Source organism: Piliocolobus tephrosceles, chromosome 14 (genome assembly GCF_002776525.5).
Source record: "Piliocolobus tephrosceles isolate RC106 chromosome 14, ASM277652v3, whole genome shotgun sequence".
NCBI classification, from domain to species: Eukaryota; Metazoa; Chordata; class Mammalia; order Primates; family Cercopithecidae; genus Piliocolobus; species Piliocolobus tephrosceles.
This window is the reverse complement of record NC_045447.1, coordinates 46,398,982-46,422,442: the sequence shown is the minus strand read 5'-3', so window position 1 is coordinate 46,422,442 and position 23,461 is coordinate 46,398,982. Positions and strand designations below refer to the sequence as shown.

The window sequence follows — 23,461 nt, the reverse complement described above, 5'->3', positions numbered from 1 at the left end:
CCATTGTACTCCAGCCTGGGTGACAGAGACTCCATCTCAAACAACCCCCCACCCCAAAAAACACAGTTAAGCAAACTTAAATACCAGGTGTAATTCATTCTTTCTCTTTCCTTCGTTCATTCTTTCTTTCTCTCTCTCTCTCTCTCTCTTTTTTTTTTTTTGAGACAGAGTCCCACTCTGTCACCCAGGCTAAAGTGCAGTGGCACAATCTCAGCTCACTGCAACCTATGCCTCCCAGATTCAAGTGATCCTCCCACCTCAGCACCCCAAGTAGCTGAGACCACAGGCATATGCTACTACACCCAGCTAATTTTTGTATTTCTTTGCAGAGATGGGGTTTCACCATGTTGCCCAGGCTGGTCTCAAACTCCTGAGCTCAAGCGATCTGCCCACTTCAGCCTCCCAAAGTGCTGGGATTACAGGTGTGATCTAATACGCTCAACCCAAGCATAATTTTAACATTGTTACAGTAACCTTTTGCTGTTTCTGTCTTACTGAATTATATTTTCAAATACTTAGGTTAAAGATTTTTACAAGAGTGAAATTAGTCAGTAATTCCAAATTTGTTGCCAAAAAAAAAAAAAAATCGACATACAGTATCTTATAATCTCCTTAACATCTATATGATCTATATCAATATTCCTTTTCTTCTTCCTGGAACCAATTACTCATGTTCTTCACCTTCCCTTGATGATCTCATAAGAAGCTTAACAATTTTACTAGTGTTTTCAAATTAACAACTTATCAATTTTGTTGACCCTCTTTACAGTTTCTCTATTTACAGTTGATTAGTTGTGATTCTGGTGGTACTCTCTTACTTTCTGGCTAGGGTTGATGTTATATGGAGCTTGTGTGCATTATTTTATTTTATTTTTTATTTTTTGAGACACAGCCTTGCTCTGTTGCCAGGCTGGAGTGCAGTGGTACAATCATAGCTCATAGCATCCTCAACCTCCCAGGCTCAAGTGACACTCCCCTCTCCAGCCTCCCAAGCAGCTGGGACCATAGGTGCACACCACCATGCCATGTTAATTTTTTACGTTTTCTTAGTATAGATGAGATCTTACTATGTTAATCAGGCTCATCTCAAACTGCGGCTCAAGTGATCCTCCCGCCTCAGCCACCTAAATGCTGAGATTACAGGCATGAACCACTTGCACTAGGGCTTGATAATTTATTGAACTATATTCTAAATCTAGGTTATATTTCATTGTGTTAAATTATGTTTTTGTTGTTGTTGTTGTTGTTGTTGTTTTGAGATGAAGTCTCGCTCTGTTGCCTAGGCTGGAGTGCAATGGCACGGTCTCGGCTCATTGCAACCTCCACCTCCTGGGTTCAAGCGATTCTCCTGTCTCAGCCTCCCAAGTAGCTGGGATTACAGGCATGCATCACCAAGCCTGGCTAATTTTTTTGTATTTTTGTAGAGACGAGGTTTCACCATGTTGGCCAGGCTGCTCTCGAATTCCTGACCTCAAATGCTCCATCTGCCTCGGTCTCCCAAAGTGCTGGGATTACAGGTGTGAGCCACTGCACCCGGCTAAATTATGTTTCTATAAGTATAATCTCAATACTTACTGTACAAAGAGCTCTATATAAATAAACAACCAATATTTACCCCAAGAATTTCAGAAAATAATCCAGAAACAGCATGATACAGAAAAACCTGCAGTAGCAACGCTGCTACAAATCCATCTATCATCTACCTCATTATCATACATTATCTGGCCAAAGAATCCACCATTAGAAATGGGAAGTACTTCCAGTAAAAAATCTTCTCCTCAGAAATTCTATATATCTGTGACATACTTTGATTGGAGTGTGGGTTTGTGCTGGTTTATGCCAATTACCTTATATAGCCTCTTTCTTAGCTCGCAGAAGGGAAAATCAAATTCTTTGTCATCATGAGATTTATATGTGACAGACTTTGGTGGTAAGAACCAACTAAGAATAGTTTCAGAGGTAGGACAGTAGCCTGTTTTTCATTCTTTTCCATCAGCACATTTAGACTTCATCTTTGCATGAGAACATAAAACTCTTTTTTTTTTTTTTTTTTTTTTTTTTTTTGAGACGGAGTCTCGCTCTGTCGCCCAGGCTGGAGTGCAGTGGCCGGATCTCAGCTCACTGCAAGCTCCACCTCCCGGGTTCCCGCCATTCTCCTGCCTCAGCCTCCCGAGTAGCTGGGACCACAGGCGCCACCACCGCGCCCGGCTAGTTTTTTGTATTTTTAGTAGAGACGGGGTTTCACCGTGTTAGCCAGGATGGTCTCGATCTCCTGACCTCGTGATCCACCCGTCTCGGCCTCCCAAAGTGCTGGGATTACAGGCTTGAGCCACCGCGCCCGGCCATAAAACTCTTAATAGCTCAAACATTTAAAACTCATCTCTGGCAAAAACAGAACACTTACCAGTTCCCTCATCTGCACCATTCTGAGCAGCTTCCCAAACTACTAGCTTTGTCCCACACACATCTGTAGATGTAGAATCTGAATAGTCCGCAGGATTAAATGTCCTGGGGTTCGAAATAAAGAAATAATAAAGGCAAAAGAAGCAAGCACCTAAGCCAAAATATTAACCATACATGATCTTCCACCAAACAAGCCCAGTGTCTTCTCACAGCCACTGTAAAAGACATCACCTCTCCTTCCCCTATCTAAATATAACTAATTCTGCCAGCCATGGAGATGCAGATGTGAAAATCAGAAGCTGCCTAGGGACCTTCCCCACATTCTGGTATAATAGCCTTATTTTCCTAAAACATGGTCCTCAGCATCCTAAAGCAGACAAGGAGACCTATAATCTTTCAAGGCAAAATAAGGGCTCTCATAAGAGTCCTGCTGAAAAATAAGGAATAAATAGGGAACACAGGTATTTTCTTCCCAAGTCAGAATCCAAGTTTGGCTTTGAACCTTTTATAGCTTAGAATTATACGCTCCTTTATAGAAATATTAGATAAAGAAGAAAACATTTTGTTCAGCACCTCTATTTCTTTTCAATAAAATCCTAAACTGAACACCCAGTTTAACTGAATCATGGTTCAGAGGTCTAACATGAGCCAAAACAAATATTACCTTTAAAATTTTCACAAAGGAATGTGAAGTAAACAGAAAAATCCCCAAAACAATTTACAGCTAATGGGCAGGGCTATGTCTTAAAGCGCTCCTGAGAGTTTGCTCCCTGTGTTTTCATCCCTCCTTTTCCTCAAAGGAGCTTAGGCAGAAGGCAGATTGCAGGAGGCACCACTCCTTATCTAGAAGGCACTGACACGAAGAGTGCTGCCTGAAGTTAGAGAGAGACAAAGGGCTTTTCTTGGAGCCAATTCCCTTCCTTGACTGCATCTACGTATGGCTTCCACAGGATGTTTTAAAACTTTTTCTAAAAATTCAATGGGAGCTAATGTTTTAGAAGCAACAAAAAGTAAAATAACACCCAGAAACAAGAAATAAACCTCTGATTTTAGTACCTTTGAGTCTGTTCAATGTTCACTATTACAATTCAGGAAAAATATATCACTCATACATAAATAAGCACTACATTTACTTAGCATTCAAAGACAATGGCTGGATTAACTAACATGGCCCTTAGGCAGTGCCATTTAGGTATGTCTGTAGGTATTTTGTCACAACTTCAGGTGACTGCTACTGACATTTATTAATAGTACAGAGAGAAGAGATGTTGCTAAACATCCTACAATATACAGGAGACCCTACCACTCCATGGAAGTATTATCCAATCCACAATCAATAGTGCCAAGGCTAGAAACCCTGCTCTAATGCCTATTTAAAAGATCAATTTTATTCATATTATTTTTCTTATTTGTAAATCTCTTTAAGTATAGAAAACACTAGATTCACCATGATGACCAAATTAGATGCAGGGTATTAGAGGCAACTGAAGCATAAAAACTAAGGAAGTAAATAACTATAAAAATCGGATGGCTATGACTCACCCCATGCCTTGGGTTGAGAACCTTCCTGCCCCTCTCCCTCTGCCACGTCCAAATCCTTTAAAAAAAACAAACAATTATATTATAAAATAATATTCATGTCCTACACAATTACACTTCCTTCTTCATCTTATACTCACTTCCCAGACAATATTATCATTGTTCCTAATGGCACCAACATTCCAATCAGGGCATCCAATTTCCAATTTACTGATCCCTGATGATACAACTACCTGTACCCAGTTAGTGACTTCTAAGGCTAGAAAAGAATTAAATTCTCCTTGTATTATATTTGTGGTATTTGACAGCTAAACACAGGAAGGTTATATTATAAAACAGTCTGCACCGTTTAAAATCAGGAAGGGCAAACACTATGGAATTATAAGCCACTACTATAAAATGAAATGAGAACCAGAAAGAGGAAAATGCAAAGTAAGCTGAAGGCACTGTTAAATATCATTTTAAATACTAGGTCTTTGATCAAAGACCAAAATGGCAGCAAGCATGAGAATAAGCAAACAAGAAGTGAAAATTATGACTAGCACGTTTGCACATTCTCTCTTCATTAAAATCCTAAACTGAAGAGCAAAGGCCTAAATTTAAGAGCTAAAACTATAAAACTCTCGGAGAAAAACACAAAGCAAACGCTTTACAACACTGGATTTAGCAATGATTTCCTGAATATGACACCAAAACTACAGGCAAAAAAAGAAAAACTAGACAAAATGGACTTTATGAAAATTAAAAACGTTTCTGAGACAGGTATGGTGGCTCACATCTATAATCTCAACAATTTGGGAGGCTGAGGTGGAAGGGTGGCTTGAGCAAGGAGTTCAAGGCCAGTCTGGGCAATAAAGGGAGACTCCCTCTCTACAAAACTATTTTTTATGGGCACGGTGGCATGAGCCTCTAACTTAGCTACCTGACAGGCTGAGGCAGGAGGATCCATGAGCCCAGGAGTTGGAGGTTGCAGAGTCTCGCCCTGTCACCCAGGCTGGAGTGCAGCAGCGCCATCTTGGTTCATGGCAACTTCTGCCTCCCAGGTTCAGGCGATTCTCCTGCCTCAGCTGCCTGAGTAGCTGGGATTACAGGCGCCTGCCACCACGCACGGCTGATTTTTGTATTTTTGGTAGAGACAGGTTTCACCATTTTGGCCAGGCTGGTCTCAAACTCCTGACCTTGTGATCTGCCTGCCTTAGCCTCCCAAAGTGCTGGGATTACAGCGTGAGCCACCACGCCCAGCCAACCAAAAATTTTTTTAAATTAAAAAATCCAATCTGGGGCCAGGCACGGTGGCTCAAGCCTGTAATCCCAGCACTTTGGGAGGCCGAGACGGGTGGATCACAAGGTCAGCAGATCGAGATCATCCTGGCTAACACAGTGAAACCCTACCTCCACTAAAAAATACAAAAAACTAGCCGGGCAGATGGCAGGTGCCTGTAATCCCAGCTACTCCGGAGGCTGAGGCAGAAGAATGGCGTAAACCCGGGAGGTGGAGCTTGCAGTGAGCTGAGATCCAGCCACTGCACTCCAGCCTGGGCGACAGAGCGAGACTCCATCTCAAAAAATAAAAAAATAAAAAAAAATCCAATCCATCTTCCCCATAAATTCTAACAAGATAATAAGAATTATTGTTTCGCACTCACCTGGCAGTAATGCTACTAGTAACGTTGGTTTCTACGTATATACCATTTCCCTGCATTGTTATCTGGAAGGAACAGATTAATCTAGCAGCTCAGAATAAAGATCCAGAGTCTTTTACTCACCAAAATCAAGTCCAACGCTTCCAAAGATTATCAAAGTGAATAAACCATGTTATGGTAAATGCTGTACCTTTCCTCCTCAAGCCCTGGGACTCTACTACATATCTACTGAATGACTATTCAAGGTTTTTTTTTTTTATAATTTTTTGAGACAGAGTTTTGCTCTGTCACCGAGGCTGGAGTGCAGTGGCGTAATCTCAGCTCACCACAACCTCCGCCTCCCAGGTTCAAATGATTCTTGTGCCTCAGTCTCCCAAGTAGCTGGGATTACAGGCCTGCGTCACCACGCCTGGATAATTTTTGTATTTTTAGTAGAGACAGAGTTTCACCGTGTTGTCCAGGCTGGTCTTGAACTCCTGACCTCAAGTGATCCACCCACCTCACCCTCCCAAAGTACTGGGATTACAGGCATAAGCCACCACCCCCCGCTTCAAGTTTTGACTAATATTTACATACTCTGTGCTGAGAATCCAAATGGAAAAGTTGCTCGTTACTCTTGTTTTTTTTTTTTTTCTTTTTCTGACTTGGGATTTCACCATATTGGCCAGGCTGGTCTTGAACTCCCAGCTTCCAGTGATCCGCTCACCTCAGCCTCCAAAACGCTGGGATTATAGGTGTGAGCTACCATGCCTGGCCTAGTTGCTCATTACTCTGAAAGCTGAAATTCAAAGAACAACCAACCACCCCTATTGGGGCAGATCTTAACTGCAGACATCCCTCCTTTTCAAACAGCCTGAAGGGAAGCAAATGCAGAAAGTGGGCCTAATCTAAAAAGACAGAAAGCACTCCTTCCCCTCATCCCCAAAAGATAGTAAGAAGGACTTTAAAAGCTAGCTGTGCCACAGGGTGGGGAACATCCCACACCGGGGCCTGTTGTGGGGTTGTGGGAGAGGGGAGGGACAGAATTAGGAGATACACCTAATGTAAATGACCAGTTAATGGGTGCAACACACCAACATGGCACATGTATACATATGTAACAAACCTGCACGTTGTACACATACACCCTAGAACTTAAAAGTATAATTAAAAAAAAAAGGCTAGCTGTGCCAGAGGCCAGCCTGAGCAACACTGCAAGACCCGGCCTCAAAAAAATTCCTGATTTCTCAGGACGAGTTCAATAATATAGATGGTACTACTTCCATGTCCTGGGACCTGTTCAGGCCACACACAGAAGGGGGCATCTTTGGGGGTTTTCTGGCTCAGAGACTTCTATCCCCCTACATTCTCAGAGTCTGGAATAACCCCTCCCCAGCCTCAAAGAATACTACATTAATCAAATGAAAATGACAAAACATCCCTGGAATTCACTGAGGAACAAAGCTTGTTTACAGCAATATCTTCAACAACACAATAGGTATGTAAATATCAGTTGCTACATTTAAGACTGATATATGGCCAGGAGCAGAGGCTCACGCCTGTAATCCCAGCACTTTGGGAGGAACACGGGCGGATCACGAGGTCAGGAGATCGTGACCATCCTGGCTAACGCAGTGAAACCCTGTCTCTACTAAAAATACAAAAAATTTGCAAGGCGTAGTGGCGGGTAATTATAGTCCCAAGTACTCAGAAGCCTGAGCCAGGAGAATGGTGTGAACCCAGGGAGGGGAGCTTGTAATGAGCCGAGATTGCGCCACTGCACTCCAGCCTGGGCGACAGAGCAAGACTCCGTCGCGGAAAAAAAAAAAAAAAAAAAGTAGAGAAACTAATCTGAGTTACTAAATACAAAACAGTAAGATAAAGCACTGAGAAAGGTTACGGAGTAAACTATTGTTGCCTTTTTTGCATTATTTTTCTTCCATCCAGAAGGAAACCAAACCTTGTAACTTCAAGTGTAATTCATTAGCAGCCAGGTGCAGTGGCTCGTGCCTGTAATCCCTCCGCTTGAGGAGGCCAACAGAGGAGGACTGCTTGGAGTCAGGAGTTCAAGACCAGCCTGGGCAACACAGGGAGACCTGTCTCTACAAAAATGCTTTTAAAAATTAGCTGGGCATAGCCAGGCGTGGTGATTCACACCTGTAATCCCAACACTTTGGGAGGCCGGGGAGGGCGGATCATGAGGTCAGGAGATCGAGACCATCCTGGCTAACATGGTGAAACCCCGTCTCTATTAAAAATACAAAAACTTAGCCAGGCATGGTGGCGGGCGCCTGTAGTCCCAATTACTTGGGAGGCTGAGGCAGGAGAATGGCGTGAACCCGGGAGGCGAAGTTCGCAATGAGCTGAGAGTGCACCACCGCACTCCAATCTGGGTGACAGAGCCAGACTCCATCTCAAAAAATAAATAAATAAATACATACATACATACATACATACATACATACATACATAAATAAATAAAAGAAAAAGAAAAAAAAATTAGCTGGGCATTGTGATGTGCACCTGCAGTCCTATCTACTCAGGAGGCTAAGGCAGGAGTATTGCTTGAGCATAAGAGTTGGAGGTTGCAGTGAGCTACGATCATGCCACCGTACTCCAGGATGGGCAATAGAACAAGACCCTGTCTCTAAAAAAAAACAATAGTTCACTACCTTACTTGACTCAATCTCACCAGAAGAAAAGACCAAAATAATACATACAAGCTGCTAAACCATGTATCAATACACAAGATAAAGAATCATACAAAAGAAAAGTAACTTAAATACACATTTAAGCCTGACCTACATGGAGAAACCCTACTCTACTGAAAACACAAAATTAGCTGGGCGTGGTGGCGCATGTCTGTTATCCCAGCTACTTGGGAGGCTGAGGGAAGAGAACTGCTTGAACCCAGGAGGCGGAGGTTGTGATGAGCCAAGATCCCACCATTGCACTCCAGCCAGGGCAACAAGAGCGAAACTCCCGTCTCAAAAATAAAAATAAATTAAAAAAAAAACAATAAAAACGAAAATAGGTTGGGCGTGGGGGCTCACGCCTGTAATCCCAGCACTTTGGGAGGCCGAGGCGGGCGGATCACGAGGTCAAGAGATCGAGACCATCCTGGCCAACGTGGTAAAACCCCATCTCCATTTAAAATTACAAAAATTAGCTGAGCCTGTAGTCCTAGCTACATGGGAGGCTGAGGCAGGAAAATCGCTTGAACCCTGGAGGCGGAGGTTGCAGTGAGCCGAGACTGCACCAGTGCACTCCAGCCTTGAGACAGAGCGAGACTCTGTCTCTAAATAAATAAATAAATAAATAAATAAATAAATAAAATGTGTAACCAGTGAAACCCCATCTCTACTAAAAATACAAAAAATTAGCCAGGCATGGTGGGGCTCATGCCTATAGCCCCAGCTGCTCAGGAGGCTGAGGTGTAAGAATCACTTGAGCCCAGGATTTCGAGGTTGCATTAAGTTATGATCATGTCACTGCACTCCAGGCTGGGCAACAGAGTGAGATACTGTCTCTTAAGAGAAAAAAAAACAAAAAACAGTAGACAAAGGATCTAAAAAAACAATACACAAATGGCCAAAAGGTACACAAAAAATGTTCATCACAAAACATGAACAAAATACAAAGAAAACCACAATGAGGTATCATCTTACCCCACTTAGAACAGCTATTATCAAAAAGACAAAAAGTAGCCTGTAATCCCAACTACTGAGGTGGCTGAGACAGGAAGATTGCCTGAACCCAGGAGTTCAAGACTGCAGTGAGTTATGATCATGCCACTGCATCTAATTAATTAAGCAAATTAAACAGATGCTGGTGAAGACACAGGGAAAAGGGAACTCTCGTACACTACTGGTGGGAATATAAACTAGGGCAGCCATTTTGGAAAACAGTATAGAGATTTATCAAAAACAAAAAATTGAATTACCATATGATCCAGCAATCCCATTACTGGATATTTATACAAAGAAAAGGAAACCAGAAAAGGAAACCAATACTTCATGGTTGCCAGGTTGGGGTGGCTGTGGCAATTTCTCTTCTTTTTAAATTTTTAACTTTTTACTGATACGTAATATTTAAACACATTTATGGGGTACATGTAGTACTTTGCTACACGCAGAGAATACATAATTATCAAGTTGTGGTATTTAGGGTATCCGTTACCATGAGCATTTATCATTTCTATGTGTTGAGAACTTTTCAAGTCCTCACTTCTAGCTATTTTGAAGTGAAGCACTATTCACAATATTCACAAATATAGAGAATCAACCTAAGTGTTCATCAACAGATGAATGGATTTCAAAAAGTGATTAATTTACACGCTGGAATACTATTCAGTCATAAAAGAATGAAATGATGTCCTCTGGAGCAACATGAATGGACCTGGAAGACACTGTATTAAATAAAATAAACCAGACACAGAAAGACAAGTATCACACATACTCACTCACATGGGAGCTAAAAAAGTTATCTCATGCAGGTAGAGAGTGGAAAGATAGTTACCAGAGGCAGAGAAGGTGACATGTATAGAGGGTAGGGAATAAAGAGAGATTGGTGGATAGGTTAAAACACAGAAGGAATAAATTCTAGGCCGTGCTCGGTGGCTCATGCCTGTAATCCCACCACTTTGGGAGGATTAGGCGGGTGGATCACTTGAGGCCAGGAGTTTGAGACCAGACTGGCCAACATGGTAAAACCCCATGTCTATCAACAATACAAAAATTAGCTGGGCATGGTGGCGTACACCTGTAGTCCCAGATACTCAGGAGGGTAAGTGGAAGGATTGTTTGAGCCCAGGAGGTAGAGGTTGCAGTTAGCTGAGATGGTGCCCCTGCACTCCAGCCTGGGTGACAGAGTAAGACCCTGTCCCAAAAAAAGGGAGTAAGTTCTAATATTCAACAGTAAAGTAAGGTGACTACTTAACAATTACGTATTATACACTTCAAAATAGCTGGAAGTGAAGACTACAGCAAAAAGACTACAACTCATTGAAGGCTCAAATGAACATAGCCTTTTTTAGCAATAAAGTATTTTTAAAGTAAGGTTTTAAAAACCCTATTGCATTGTATTCCAAATGTAATACAATTATAACTTTTCAACGCTTTTGGTTAGCGCTTTAAGTTTTAAATTATTCATAGAAAGGGCTTTCTCAGCTCATCCAAAAACAACCCTTTGGTTTCTTCAAAACCACATAACACAAAATAGTTCATTTACAGGCATCAGTAAACAAATGATCAGATTTTAAGACGACCTGCCATTCTTTCAGAACACACTGCTATCCCTAGTGAGAGTCCAGCAAAGCAACTGCCTGCTTCTTCCTCCTAATTGAAAGCATTTTCTTCTCTCTTACTCTGGCTTACCTCTACCTCGGGCTCGCTTGCCACGATCTGAAGGTTTGTCCACTTGATTGCAATCAATTCCATTTTCTTCACCTCTAACTAGGGGAAAAAGAGCAGAAAAATCAAATTTCCATTTCCAAACCTCTTGTACGTAACCTTACCAAGCACCTATTAAAGGCAAAGAAGGAATGACAAACAGGCTACAATTTAAACAACGGGTTCAGAAACAGGAAAAACAAAAACATAAGTGACTTAAAAACTGAATGAGGTCAGGCACAGTGGCTTACACTTGTAATTCCAGCACTCCTAATTTCCAGCTGAGGGGGACAGATCTCTTGAGCCCAAGAGCTTGAGACCAGCCTGGGTGACATACAAAAGAAATACAAAAATTAGTCAGGCGCAGTGACTCATACCTATAATCCCAGCACTTTGGGAGGCTGAGGCAGGCGGATCACTTGAGGCCAGGAGTTCGAGACCAGCCTGGCTAACACAAGGAAACCCCGTCTCTACCGAAAAATATAAAAATTAGCCGGGTGTAGTGGCATGTACCTATAGTCCCAGCTACTCGAGAGGCTAAGGCAGGAGATTGCTTGGACCCAACAGGCAGAGGCTGCAGTGAGCCGAGATCTCCTCACTGCACTCCAGTCTGGGCAAGTGAGCAAGACTCTGTCTCAGTAAAAATACAACATACAAAATACAAAAAATATGAAAATTAGCCAGGCGTGGTTGTGATGGGAGTGCAGCTAGTAGTCCCAGCTACTCAGGAGGCTGAGGTGGGAGGATCACCTGAGCCCAGGGAGGTCAAGGCTGCAGTGAGCTATGATCACGCCACTGCACTTCAGCCTGGGTGGAAGAGTAAGATTTGTCTCAAAATAAAAAGTAAAAAAAAAAAAAGAGAGAAAAAGAAATCATATCTTCCTTATTCACATGAAAATTCTGAAAATAAATTTTAAAAAATATTGATTTTTCTTTCTTCTTTGTAGACTTGCTGTGAAGTTTTTGCTTCAAAAAAACTACCTCCATTATGCAACTACGTTAATATATCACAGAATTTGCTCATTAGTTAGGTTCAAAGCCTGGAAAGGCACAGAATAGCAAAATAGTAATACCAAGGAAAACATTGAGTTCTTAGAAAAACTAAAGTGTTAGCATTGCGTTTTTCTAGAATACTAACCGGAAGATGCCAACTCACAGTCTTTTCTTTTTCTCATCCCTATATTGGCATTAATAGCTCTACATAATACAGAAATTTTATAAACGATATTGGAATGACTTGCTCCCCTCACCTCTGTCAGAGGTTGACTCACATAAATTCCAGTGAGGCTTTCCTTGGCAACCCACTTATATTTGCCAGACCTCTTCCCATAATTTGCATCTCTCTTTCTGCCTTTGCTTTTCCCTATAACATAATTTCTATGTAACACCATTAAAATATATTAATATAAAATATTTTATCTTTATTGTTACATCCCATTTGACCTTCTTTAAAATATAAGTTTTAGAAGGGCAAAGATTTTACCTATTTTATTCATTGCTGTATGCCTATAAAAGTATCCACTACATAGTAGATACTCAATAAATATCAGTGGAATGTATGAGACAGCAAGAGTCTCTAGAGTGATATGTTAAATATTTACATTTTATTCTTTCATAACTTAGCTACACTGACACACTGCCAGAGCAGACAGGGTTGTTTTGCATACACAGTGACAAAACCTAGAAAACCTAGGTCTAATGGAAATGAGACCTGCCTATGAGAAATCCTGCCTATTTAGCAACTTTTCTCTTAATCTAACTCTTGTCTATACCGTGAATCTCTATAAATGGAGAAGAAAAAAACAGCTTTATCCACCTGTAAGTAAATGACCCCTGGCCTCTTCTTTGCCACACACACACAATTCTAAAATTAACGAATGTGTCTGCCTTATAACAGAAGGCAGTCATAAGACACACTACACAACCACCTGCCTATAGCCCAGATCAATGTTGATATGAAACCACATGGGAGGCTCTTATGAAACTACTCAGGTGCCACTCATTTCTAGTGTTAATTATTAGAACAAATTCTGCACTGAGGAAACAAATTTATGAGCATGCTATGGACTAATCTTTCAGTTGTTCAGAATGTAAGGAAACTCCTAAGAAAAAATGTGAGAAAGCTGAGCGCAGTGGCTCATGCCTGTAATTCCAACACTTTGGGAGGCTGAGACAGAAGGGTCACTCGAGACGAAAGAAGAGAAGAGAAAAAATTGAGGAGAAAGTCTGTACTTACATTCTCTGCCACGAATGCCGCCTCTTCCTTTCCGGTTGTTGTTTCCACGTCCACGACTTGATTCTTTCTCGCTTTTCTTCTCTCTATTCTCTTTGTTTTCTGAATTTTCTTTTGCAAAATTCTTTTTCTTCCCCCCTACAGTCTCCCATGAAGTCTATCAGAGAGAACGGCTGTTAATCATTTATCATTCTAAGTGTGTATAATTATCAAGGGCACATGCATGTATCTTTCTTTTTTTTTATTATTATTATTTTTTTGAGATGGAGTCTCGCTCTGTCACCCAGGCTGGAGTGCAGTGGCGTGATCTCTGCTCACTACAAGCTCCACCTCCCAGGTTCACACCATTCTCCTGCCTCAGCCTCCTGAGTAGCTGGGACTACAGGCGTTCACCACCACGACCAGATAATTTTTTGTATTTTAGTGGAAACGGGGTTTCACCGTGTTAGCCACAATGGTCTCGATCTCCTGACCTTGTGATCCACCCTCCTCGGCCTCCCAAAGTGCTGGGATTACAGGCGTGGGCCACTGCGCCCAGCACATGCATGTATCTTTCAAATCTAACTACCCACAGCTTGCAGCTCACCTGCTTATCATTTAAATTCTTTCCATATAGTTCTACTTTCTTGATGATAAAGATAACAATCCTCTTGCTAAGCTCCTGTTGCTAAATAATTACAGCTATTAGCTGACCTGACAAAATACTGTACATTTTCCCAACATAGAGCCCTTTCCTATGCAAATTTAGGAATACAGTAAATGTCATTTCCCCAAGCTCCTATTCTACACCACCTCACTTATCTCTCTATTAGGCCTTAAATCTATGTATTAATTCAAAGACCACAAAATTACTTAGAATGATGCCCCAAAAGCTCCAGGAATACAACCTTGCCTGTTCCATTATTCAAACTAATTATCTAAAACAATTTAATGGCAGATAAGTAAAATTTTAGCTTGGTTTTGGTGGGCTTTTTAAAAATTTATAAAGTACTTAAAATGTTAATCTCCCAAGAATTCTTCTAGTGAGAAGTCAAATAATTTATATAACCTCCCTTCTCCACCGCTCTCCAAATGGTGATAACAAACCTAATCATATCATATATATACAAATTGCTGAGAAAAGAAAGATACTACATTCTTGACTATAAGTGGATATAAAAATTATCAAGCAAGGTAGTTACAGAGGAATCCTAAAATTAGCCCAATAGTTTCTATTTACTTATTCATAATCTGCCTTATTTCAGAAGGGATTTGAAATGACTCCATCCAAAATTAAGAGTAGTAACTATTTTATGCTTTTTAAAAATCTTATGGAGGCCGGGCACAGTGGCTCAAGCCTGTAATCCCAGCACTTTGGGAGGCCGACATGGGCGGATCACGAGGTCAGGAGATCAAGACTATCCTGGCTAACACGATGAAACCCCGTCTCTACTAAAAAATACAAAAATCTAGCCAGGTGAGGTGGTGGGCGCCTGTAGTCCCAGCTACTCAGGAGGCTGAGGCAGAAGAATCGCGTAAACCCGGGAGGCGGAGCTTGCAGTGAGCTGAGATCGGGCCACTGCACTCCAGCCTGGGCGATAGAGCAAGACTCCGTCTCAAAAAAAAAAAAAAAATCTTATGGAAAAACAAAATGTGACGTTGTATATCCAAACTAAACATTAGCACTGGAAATTAATAAACTACAGTTTGGGTGATAAGCTGAATTATTTCCATAACAGTGGAAGCCAACTTCCAAACACTTTTTTGAAATGGAGTATCTGGTCTTCTGCAAAGTTCTGATGAACTCACATATTTAATTAGATATAAAATGGATATGAACAAGATATAAATTATTTTCCACCTCTAAGTTTTGATAATGAAGATTGAATATACTGACACCTGATAGTTAAAGTGAAACAATCAGGTATTATCATACAGTTCTGGTGAGCATGCATCTATTGTAACTCTTCTAGAAGGTTACTTAGCAATAGTACCCAAAGTTTTATTTTTTTTGAGACAGAGTCTCACTCTGTCACCCAGACTGGAGTGCAATGGCGCGATCTCGGCTCACTGCAATCTCCACCTCCTGGGAACAAGCAGTAACTCCTGTATCAGCCTCCCAAGTAGCTGGGATTACAGGCATACACCACCACACTCAGCGAATTTTTGTAATTTTAGCAGAAACGGGGTTTCACCATGTTGGCCAGGCTGCTCTCGAATTCCTGATGTCAGGTGATCCACCTACCTCGGCCTCCCAAAGTACTGGTATTACGCCTGTAGGCGAAAGCCACTGCGCTTGGCCTAGTACTCAAATTTCATTTGGTGCATACTCTTTCAAACCAGCAATTCTACTTCTAGGCCCTTATTCAAATAAAATAATGTGTCCAAGCACACTGGCTCACGCCTGTAATCCCAGCACGTTGGGAGTCCAAGGCAGGCAGATCACTTGAGGCCAGGAGTTGGAAACTATCCTGGCCAACATGATGAAACTCCATCTCTACTAAAAATATAAAAATTAGCTGGGAGTGGTGGCAGGCACCTGTAATCCCAGCTACTCAGGAGGGTGAGGCAGGAGAATCACTTGAACCTGGAAGGCTTGATCCTAGGAGGTGGAGGCTGCAGTGAGCCAAGATCATATCACTTCTCTCCAGCCTGGGTGACAGAGCGAGACTCTGTCTCAATTACAATAACGTAATAATTGTTCAAACATTTATGTGCAGACAAAATGATCAACAGCATAAAAGGAGGAGAGGGGGATTCCCAAAATATCAAGTTCAGGAGACTAAGTAGTCTAGTGTATCCATAAAAGGAGCAGTACGCAGCCATTTTACCAGTTACATAGGTACATACAGAAAAAGGTCCTTGATAGAAAAAAAAAGCTATCAGCAAACAGCATATAGAATTACATTTTTTAGTTCACATAGAAGCCTATATACTTATTGAAGAAAGTGGTATAAGTCATTATCTAAGTGAGGATGTTTAATTTGATGTAATCTTTTATATTTTTCTGCAATTATTTTCTACTTAAACATTAAAGCTTATCTATGCCAGAGAAAATAATGCCCATACTGCACAAACTCAATTTATTATGTTTGCTAATATGAAAAGACAACTGTGTAAAACAGAATCCAGTCCTCTTAGGTTATAATACAAAAAGTAAATTCCAGAGGTCCTGGAAAAATCATCCCAGAAGAGTTGGCATAAAGTATATGTATACACAATGTATATCTTTACACAGCCTCGCCTAAAGGTACTCTATCTTTATAAAGGGGCCAACTGTCTTTGTAAAACACCTGAGAAACACTTTAACCCACTTCATATAGCAAATGATACCCTGGCCAGGCGCAGTGGCTCACACCTGTAATCCCAGCACTTTGGGAGCCCAAGGTGGGCAGATCATGAGGTCAGGAGTTCCAGACCAACCTGGCCAACATAGTGAAACTCCATCTTTACAAAACATACAAAAATTAGCAGCCAAGCGCAGTGGCTCATGCCTGTAATCCCAGCACTTTAGGAGGCTGAGGCGGGCAGATCACTTGAGGTCGGGAATTCAAGACCAGCGTGACCAACATGGAGAAATCCCATCTCTACTAAAAATACAAAATTAGTTGGGCGTGGTGTTGCATGCCTGTGATCCCAGCTACTTGGGAGGCTGAAGTGGGAGAACCACTTGAACCCAGGAGGCAGAAGGTTGCGGTAGGCCAAGATATGACACTCCAGCCTGGGCAACAAAAGCAAAACTCCATCTCAAAAAAAAAAAAAAATTAGCCAGGCATGGTGGCAGACATCTGTAATCCCAGCTACTCAGGAGGCTGAGGCAGGAGAACTGCTTGAACCTGGGAAGCAGAGGTTGAGGTTGCAGTGAGCTGAGATCATGCCAATGCACTCCAGCCTGGGTGACAGAGCAAGACTCCATCTCAAAAAAATAAAAATAAAAAAAAGACACCCTCCCCATCCTGCTGCCCCTCAAGCAAAGTCTTGGTTTATGAGATCTACAAAGACAACTTATGTGGGGGTGGCAAATAGGGAAAAGAACCTTTAAGAAGCAATCTTTACAATACCATAGTAACTACTAAAAAGATTACTGTGTATTTTGCAGAAGTCTGCAAAGCATGCACACAGGCATACTTTGAAAAGTCAACCAGGTAATTATAGAGGATTTCCAAGAGAATTTCTGGCAACCTCTGTTATCGGTATTTTGCTAATTGTAGAATGGGTATGAAGAAAACGAGGAGAGGTCCTCCCAGCCACCACGTAATAATCAGAACAGCAGTCTTCAAAGCCAGCTAGTTCAAAAATTACTCTCCCACCACTTTGCCTTTGCCAAAAACTACCAACACAACTTACTAAAAACAGTAAGTACGTTAATGCAAGAGACTAATACTTCAAAACAATTTTGTCACACCAACCAAACATGATGATGAAACAAAAAGTTCAGTACTTGTGTTCAATATCTTCCTTTGTGACAGATATACTTACGTAAGAAAAAATAAACTTATCCTTAAAAATATCACAGACGATTCCACTTAATACCTTTTCCAAGTAATAATTTTGTTTCAGAAGACTTTGGCACAGAGGAAGGTTAGAATCGTTTGCCTTCATGCTCTTGCTCCTAGCAACATCACAGTGTTTATATTCTGTCAACTCTACTCCAATTAACTCTATCTCAGTCAAGGGAAGATAATCAAAGCCGTTCAGCCATGGGTGCTGCAGATGGCAACCAGGTAAGAGATGAGGCAAACAGTATGAGAGACAAGATGTACCAGAGAATGGTTCTCAACAAACCAGGGTTTCAAAGACTTCCTCCAGCCTGAGCAACATAGAAACACAGAGAGGGCCGGGTGCGGTGGCTCAAGCCTGTAATCCCAGCACTTTGGGAGGCCGAGACGGGTGGATCACGAGGTCAGAAGATCGAGACCATCCTGGCTAACACGGTGAAACCCGTCTCTACTAAAAAATACAAAAAACTAGCCGGGCGAGGTGGCGGGCGCCTGTAGTCCCAGCTACTCGGGAGGCTGAGGCAGGAGAATAGCGTAAACCCGGAAGGTGGAGCTTGCAGTGAGCTGAGATCCAGCCACTGCACTCCAGCCTGGGCGACAGAGTGAGACTCCGTCTCAAAAAAAAAAGAAACACAGAGAGACCCTATCTCTACAAAATATAAAAATAATTAGCCAAGTGTAGTGGCATGTGCCTGTGGTCTCGGCTACTCGGCAGGCTGGAGGATGGCGTGAGCCCGGGAGGTTGAGGCTGCAGTGAACCATGATGGCACCACTCTACTCTAACCTGGGCAATGGAGTGAGACCCTGTCTTAATAAAAAAAACCCAAAACACCAAACAACTAAAACAAAGACTTTCCCTCTACTTCTGTATTTCCCCCACAGCCCACTCAGCCGTGAACAAGTGTATTCTTTCACAACTATAGTCAGAACTTCATCTGCTATTTTCTTATCTTTGAAGAAAACAAGAAGTCAGATATAGCCCACATTATAAAATTGTTCAAGAGGTAACCAAAGAGACGTTCACGAAAAATTCAGTTTTACTTTTTTTTTTTTTTTTTTTTTGAGACCGAGTCTCGCACTGTCGCCCGGGCTGGAGTGCAATGCCACAATCTCGGCTCACTGCAACCTCCACTTCCTGGGTTCAAGCAATTCTCCTGCCTCAGTTGCCTGAGAGGCTGGGATTACAGGCGCCCACCACCACACCTGGCTAATTTTCTGTATCTTTAGTAGACATGGGGTTTTGCCATGTTGGCCAGGCTGGTCTCAAACTCCTGACCTTGTAATCCACCCACCTCGGCTTCCCAAAGTGCTGGGATTACAGGTGTGAGCCACCGCGCCCAGTCAGCCTTACTTTCTAATACATAACCTAGAAGAACCTCCTTCAGGTTCTGTCCCAAATGAGGAGGGGGTGTTAAAACTCAAAACAGAAAGAGAAAATTGGACATTTAAGACTTAAAAATGCACCTAACTACCAGAGAAAAGGAATTAAATCTGCTGCAGCCAAAGGAAAGGCAACAAAAAATAGTGTCTGGACTTACCTCTACCATAAAAAGATCCCCTCCAGTGAACAATTTGGATTATTTTGTTTATTCCCAAAGATTTTTCTTTTTCTTTTTTTTTTTTTTTATTAAACAAAGAGGGCAGTTAGGCTCTTCAGTTCACTTTGAAAATAACTGAAAGCCATGCTCTGCTGTATCCATTAGCAATAAGGTAAACAGATCCTCCATATTTTGCAAAACCCAGGACACTTATTCCCAAGTCAGTACACCAAAATTATTCAAAATTTTAATTCATCATTTAACATGGCTCCTCCCCCCCCAAAAAAATCACAAATTTAGTGGTTTGTCTTATGTATCAGTGTTCTCTTACATGGAATTTTACCAACAATTACTGCTACACTCATAAACAGTGAAATCTTTTCCACATTAGTTAATTTTTACTGTAAAAGAATTCCTTCTCTTTGTTTTACATCAACTAAAAATATAGTCATTTTAGCTTTCAGTTTCTCACAGTTCAGTTTTGTATTTCTTGTACCTAATGCAGCATGACCCTAAAATGAGACTTCAATTAAATCTGAACACTGACACGGTCAGTTTGTTTGTTTTAAATTTTCCAAGGAAAAGCAGTTATTGATGTGTTCATCTTTGTATCCTCTTTTAGGTGAGTCATTATTTGTTTTAATCTACTCTAAAATACTTTCCTCAATTTAAGAAATATAAACACAGGCCAGGTGTGGTGGCTCACACCTGTAATCCCAACACTTTGGGAGGCCGAGGTGGGTGGATCACCTGAGGTCAGGAGTTCGAGACCAGTCTGGCCAACATTGCAAAACCCCGTTTCTACCAAAAATACAAAATTAGCCAGATGTGGTGGCGCATGTCTGTAGTACTAGCTACTTGGGAGTCTGGGGCAAAAGAATCACTTGAACCCAGGAGACAGAGGTTGTAGTGAGTCAAGATCGCACTACTGCACTCCAGCCTGGGTGGCAGAGTGAGGCTCCGTCTCAAAAACTAAAACTAAAAATAAATAAATAAATAAATATATATATATATATATATATATATATATATACACACACACACACACTATATTATATAATATTTAAATATAAATACATACACACAAAGAGCATAGTTTTAGGGCTGACAAGTGCCTGGTGTAGCTTTAGCTGCATCCTTCTTAAAATCCAAGGCCTGAGCTCATAAGCCTGCAAGCTCACCAAATTTAACCCAATATTCTAAAAAAAAAAAAAAAAAGGCCAGGCGTGGTGGCTCACAGCTGTAATCCCAGCACTTTGGGAGGCCAGTGGGCAGATCGCGAGGTCAGGAGATCAAGACCATCATGGCTAACACGGTGAAACCCCGTCTCTACTAAAAATACAAAAAACTTAACCAGGCGAGGTGGCGGGTATCTACAGTCCCAGCTACTTGGGAGGCTGAGGCAGGAGAATGGTGTGAACCCAGGAGGCGGAGCTTGCAGTGAGCCGAGATCAAGTCACTGTACTCCAGCCTGGGCGACAGAGTGAGACTGTCTCAAAAACATAAAATTAAAATAAAATAAAAAAATAAAACAAAACAAAAAATAAAGAAAACTTAATATTCCACATAAGCAAATACATATACCAGCAATCCTGGTTTTCTGTTATGCTAGAGATGTAAGAAGTATTTAGAGGTGAGGACTGAGATGAAGAAACATAAGCAACAGAGCCAAGAGATGCTTTTCAGGTGAGGGTGGTGAAAATACACACAGGTCCAGAGATTTTTGGAAACTGTAAGGCTGGAGTAGATCACCAAGTTCTCCTTCAAGTCTTCAGATTCTATGACTTCATGAAGAAACCATACATAACAAAAACAGTCTTTTCAGGTAATCGTTCTTTCTGGAACTTAAAACAAATATGGAATGGCACCATAATCCATTCCATCCCCACCCCCAACCAAGGTGAAGTTGAAAATGCGCTACGGAATTGTAGACAAATGTAAACAATGCAAACCAATTAATAATACTTACTGTGTCTGAATTTCCTTCCAGCAATATATTGATAGCTTTGTTCACATCTCCATTACAATCATGTAGGGCCACTATGCATTCATCCTGATTTTTCCCTGTCACTTCCATAAGCTAGTGAATATATCAGAAAATGGTTAGAGGCAACCAAAAACTGGCACTTGATGTTAATATTAAGACTCTTCTATACAAATACAGAATTACATAATCCTTCTACATGAAGATAGCCTCTTCTAGACTCTGAGTTTACAATGAAAACACGTTTTCTTATTTTTTTTTGTGTGGCCATTCAATGCATGTCCTTTCACTAACACTGGTAGAATCTAATTAAAAATCAACCTTCCCCCAAGTTGACCAAGGAGCAGATCATTAATCAGCAGCACATACATACGTACCAACATTCTCAGAATACCCAAGATCAGGTATCTGAATAATCAAATTTAATTTAAGGACACAGGATTCCTAAACTTAAATATGAGGTGGAACTATATGAGTACATGGTCACCATTCATGGAAAATCCAATACAAATTTTTTGTCAGGGACAATATTCCATATATTGACTTTCACCATTTGGATGAGAACACTTCAAAGGCCAGTCGCAGTAGCTCACGCCTATAATCAACACTTTGGGAGGCAGAGACGACAGCATCGCTTGAGCCCAGAAGTTCGAGACAAGCCTGGGCAATATAGTGAGACCTCATCTTTACAAAAACTTAACTGAGCGTGGTGGTAGGAGGATCGCTTCAGCCCTGGAGGTGAAGACTGCAATAGGTCATGATTGTGCCACTGTACTGTAGCACAGGAGACAAAGCGAGACCCTGTCTCCCCACCAAAAAAAGAAAAAATATATATATCATTCCATATACATACTAAGTTATATAACACCCTAAAGTCTTACTAGTGGAATTCTGCTACTATCACAAAACACACTCCTAGACACATTATTTTCTCAAGGATCTTCAACACGGTGCTATGCTTGAAGGAATGATGAAAGAAACTCTTCAGTTTATCATCATTAGCAAGGGATACTTGTTACTTAGCATTTTCATCACTAGAACAATCACAGAATAGGCAAAATGCAGGTTTCTCAAGTATCAGTGAATACACCTATGATTTAATATCTATTGCATTTTAACTACATTTAACTATTTTAGTATGTACTAGTTGAAGTTCAAAATAGCTTGATCCCAACATATCAAGTGATTTGTCTATGGTCACAAAAGTAATTAATAGCAAAGCCCATCTAGAACCCAGGCCTCCTGATCTCATAATCACAGCTCTCTGCACTATACCATTTGGCCTCTCTGCTTTCATCTTTTCATTTTATCAAGCAGCAAAAGTTCTGCATACTCTACAGCTTTCTGACGCTTCAGTCTTTGGATAGCTACTAATAAATGTCTCATTTTTATCAATGATCTGTACTAAGTGAATGCCTACAACATACAATTTTTAAGACATACAGTCAGCATCAAAATTACCCCAGTGGTCAGATTACTGACAGAACTAAAGTTGGAACTTAAATCTCTGAACTCCTAGGCCAATGCTCTATCTATACTATTAGATAAAAGGCGATGTACTATATATAAGTGTATCTCAAACTGTATGAAGATCTCATTCCAGAGAAGGAAATCTATGATTTCTCGTGAGATAAGACAAGATTTCATTGTGAGACATTTACTCCAAAGAACAATTATTAGATGACATCTACTAAGAGTTGGAATATCTGGCACTGAGATAGGGGTTACAGCTTGGTTTCTAGAATCTTGATAAGAAACAAAGTCAGCAAAGAAGAGTTGGAAATTAAGATTAAGTTATCAAAAATACCTCTTATTAAAGTCTGAAATGAAGACACTGCCCTAAAATTTAATTTCAAATTTTTCCAACAAGAGTATGAAATCACAACCATGTCTGAAATGGCAATTCAGGCCAGTAATCCTGTAATCCCAGCACTCTGGGAGGCCAAGGCAGATTCCTTGAGCCCAGGAGTTCAAGACCAGTCTAGGCAACTTTGCAGGACTCTGTCTCTACAAATATTTTAAAAATTAGCTGGGCATGGTGATGAACATCTGTCGTCATAGCTACTCAGGAGACTGAAGCAGCAGGATAGCATGAGCCTAGGAGTTTGAGGCTGCAGTAAACTACGATAGCACCACTGCACTCCAGCCTGGGCAATAGAGCGAGATCATGTCTCTATGAAAAGAAATTTTTTAAAAGGTAATTCAGTTCATCCCTAACATTAAACAAAATTCCCAGAGACTGTGCCAAATGTTAGATATACTTTCTATGTATAT

General features: G+C 41.1%; 1 protein-coding gene across 2 annotated transcripts in view; it reads right to left on the bottom strand.

The window, feature by feature from the left end:
* UBAP2 (ubiquitin associated protein 2) overlaps positions 1-23,461 on the bottom strand; it is a 100,536-nt gene that overhangs the window by 56,071 nt on the left and 21,004 nt on the right. Inside the window, exons 3-7 of one of the 2 annotated variants that reach the window (XM_023203333.1) lie at positions 21,173-21,283; positions 13,191-13,344; positions 10,940-11,017; positions 3,946-4,000; positions 2,405-2,508 (exon numbers count right to left, since the gene is read on the bottom strand). In XM_023203333.1, coding sequence (XP_023059101.1) covers positions 2,405-2,508; positions 3,946-4,000; positions 10,940-11,017; positions 13,191-13,344; positions 21,173-21,283 — 502 coding nt within the window. The remainder of the gene's footprint in view (positions 1-2,404; positions 2,509-3,945; positions 4,001-10,939; positions 11,018-13,190; positions 13,345-21,172; positions 21,284-23,461) is intronic. The other variant, XM_023203334.1, reaches the window with a different exon arrangement.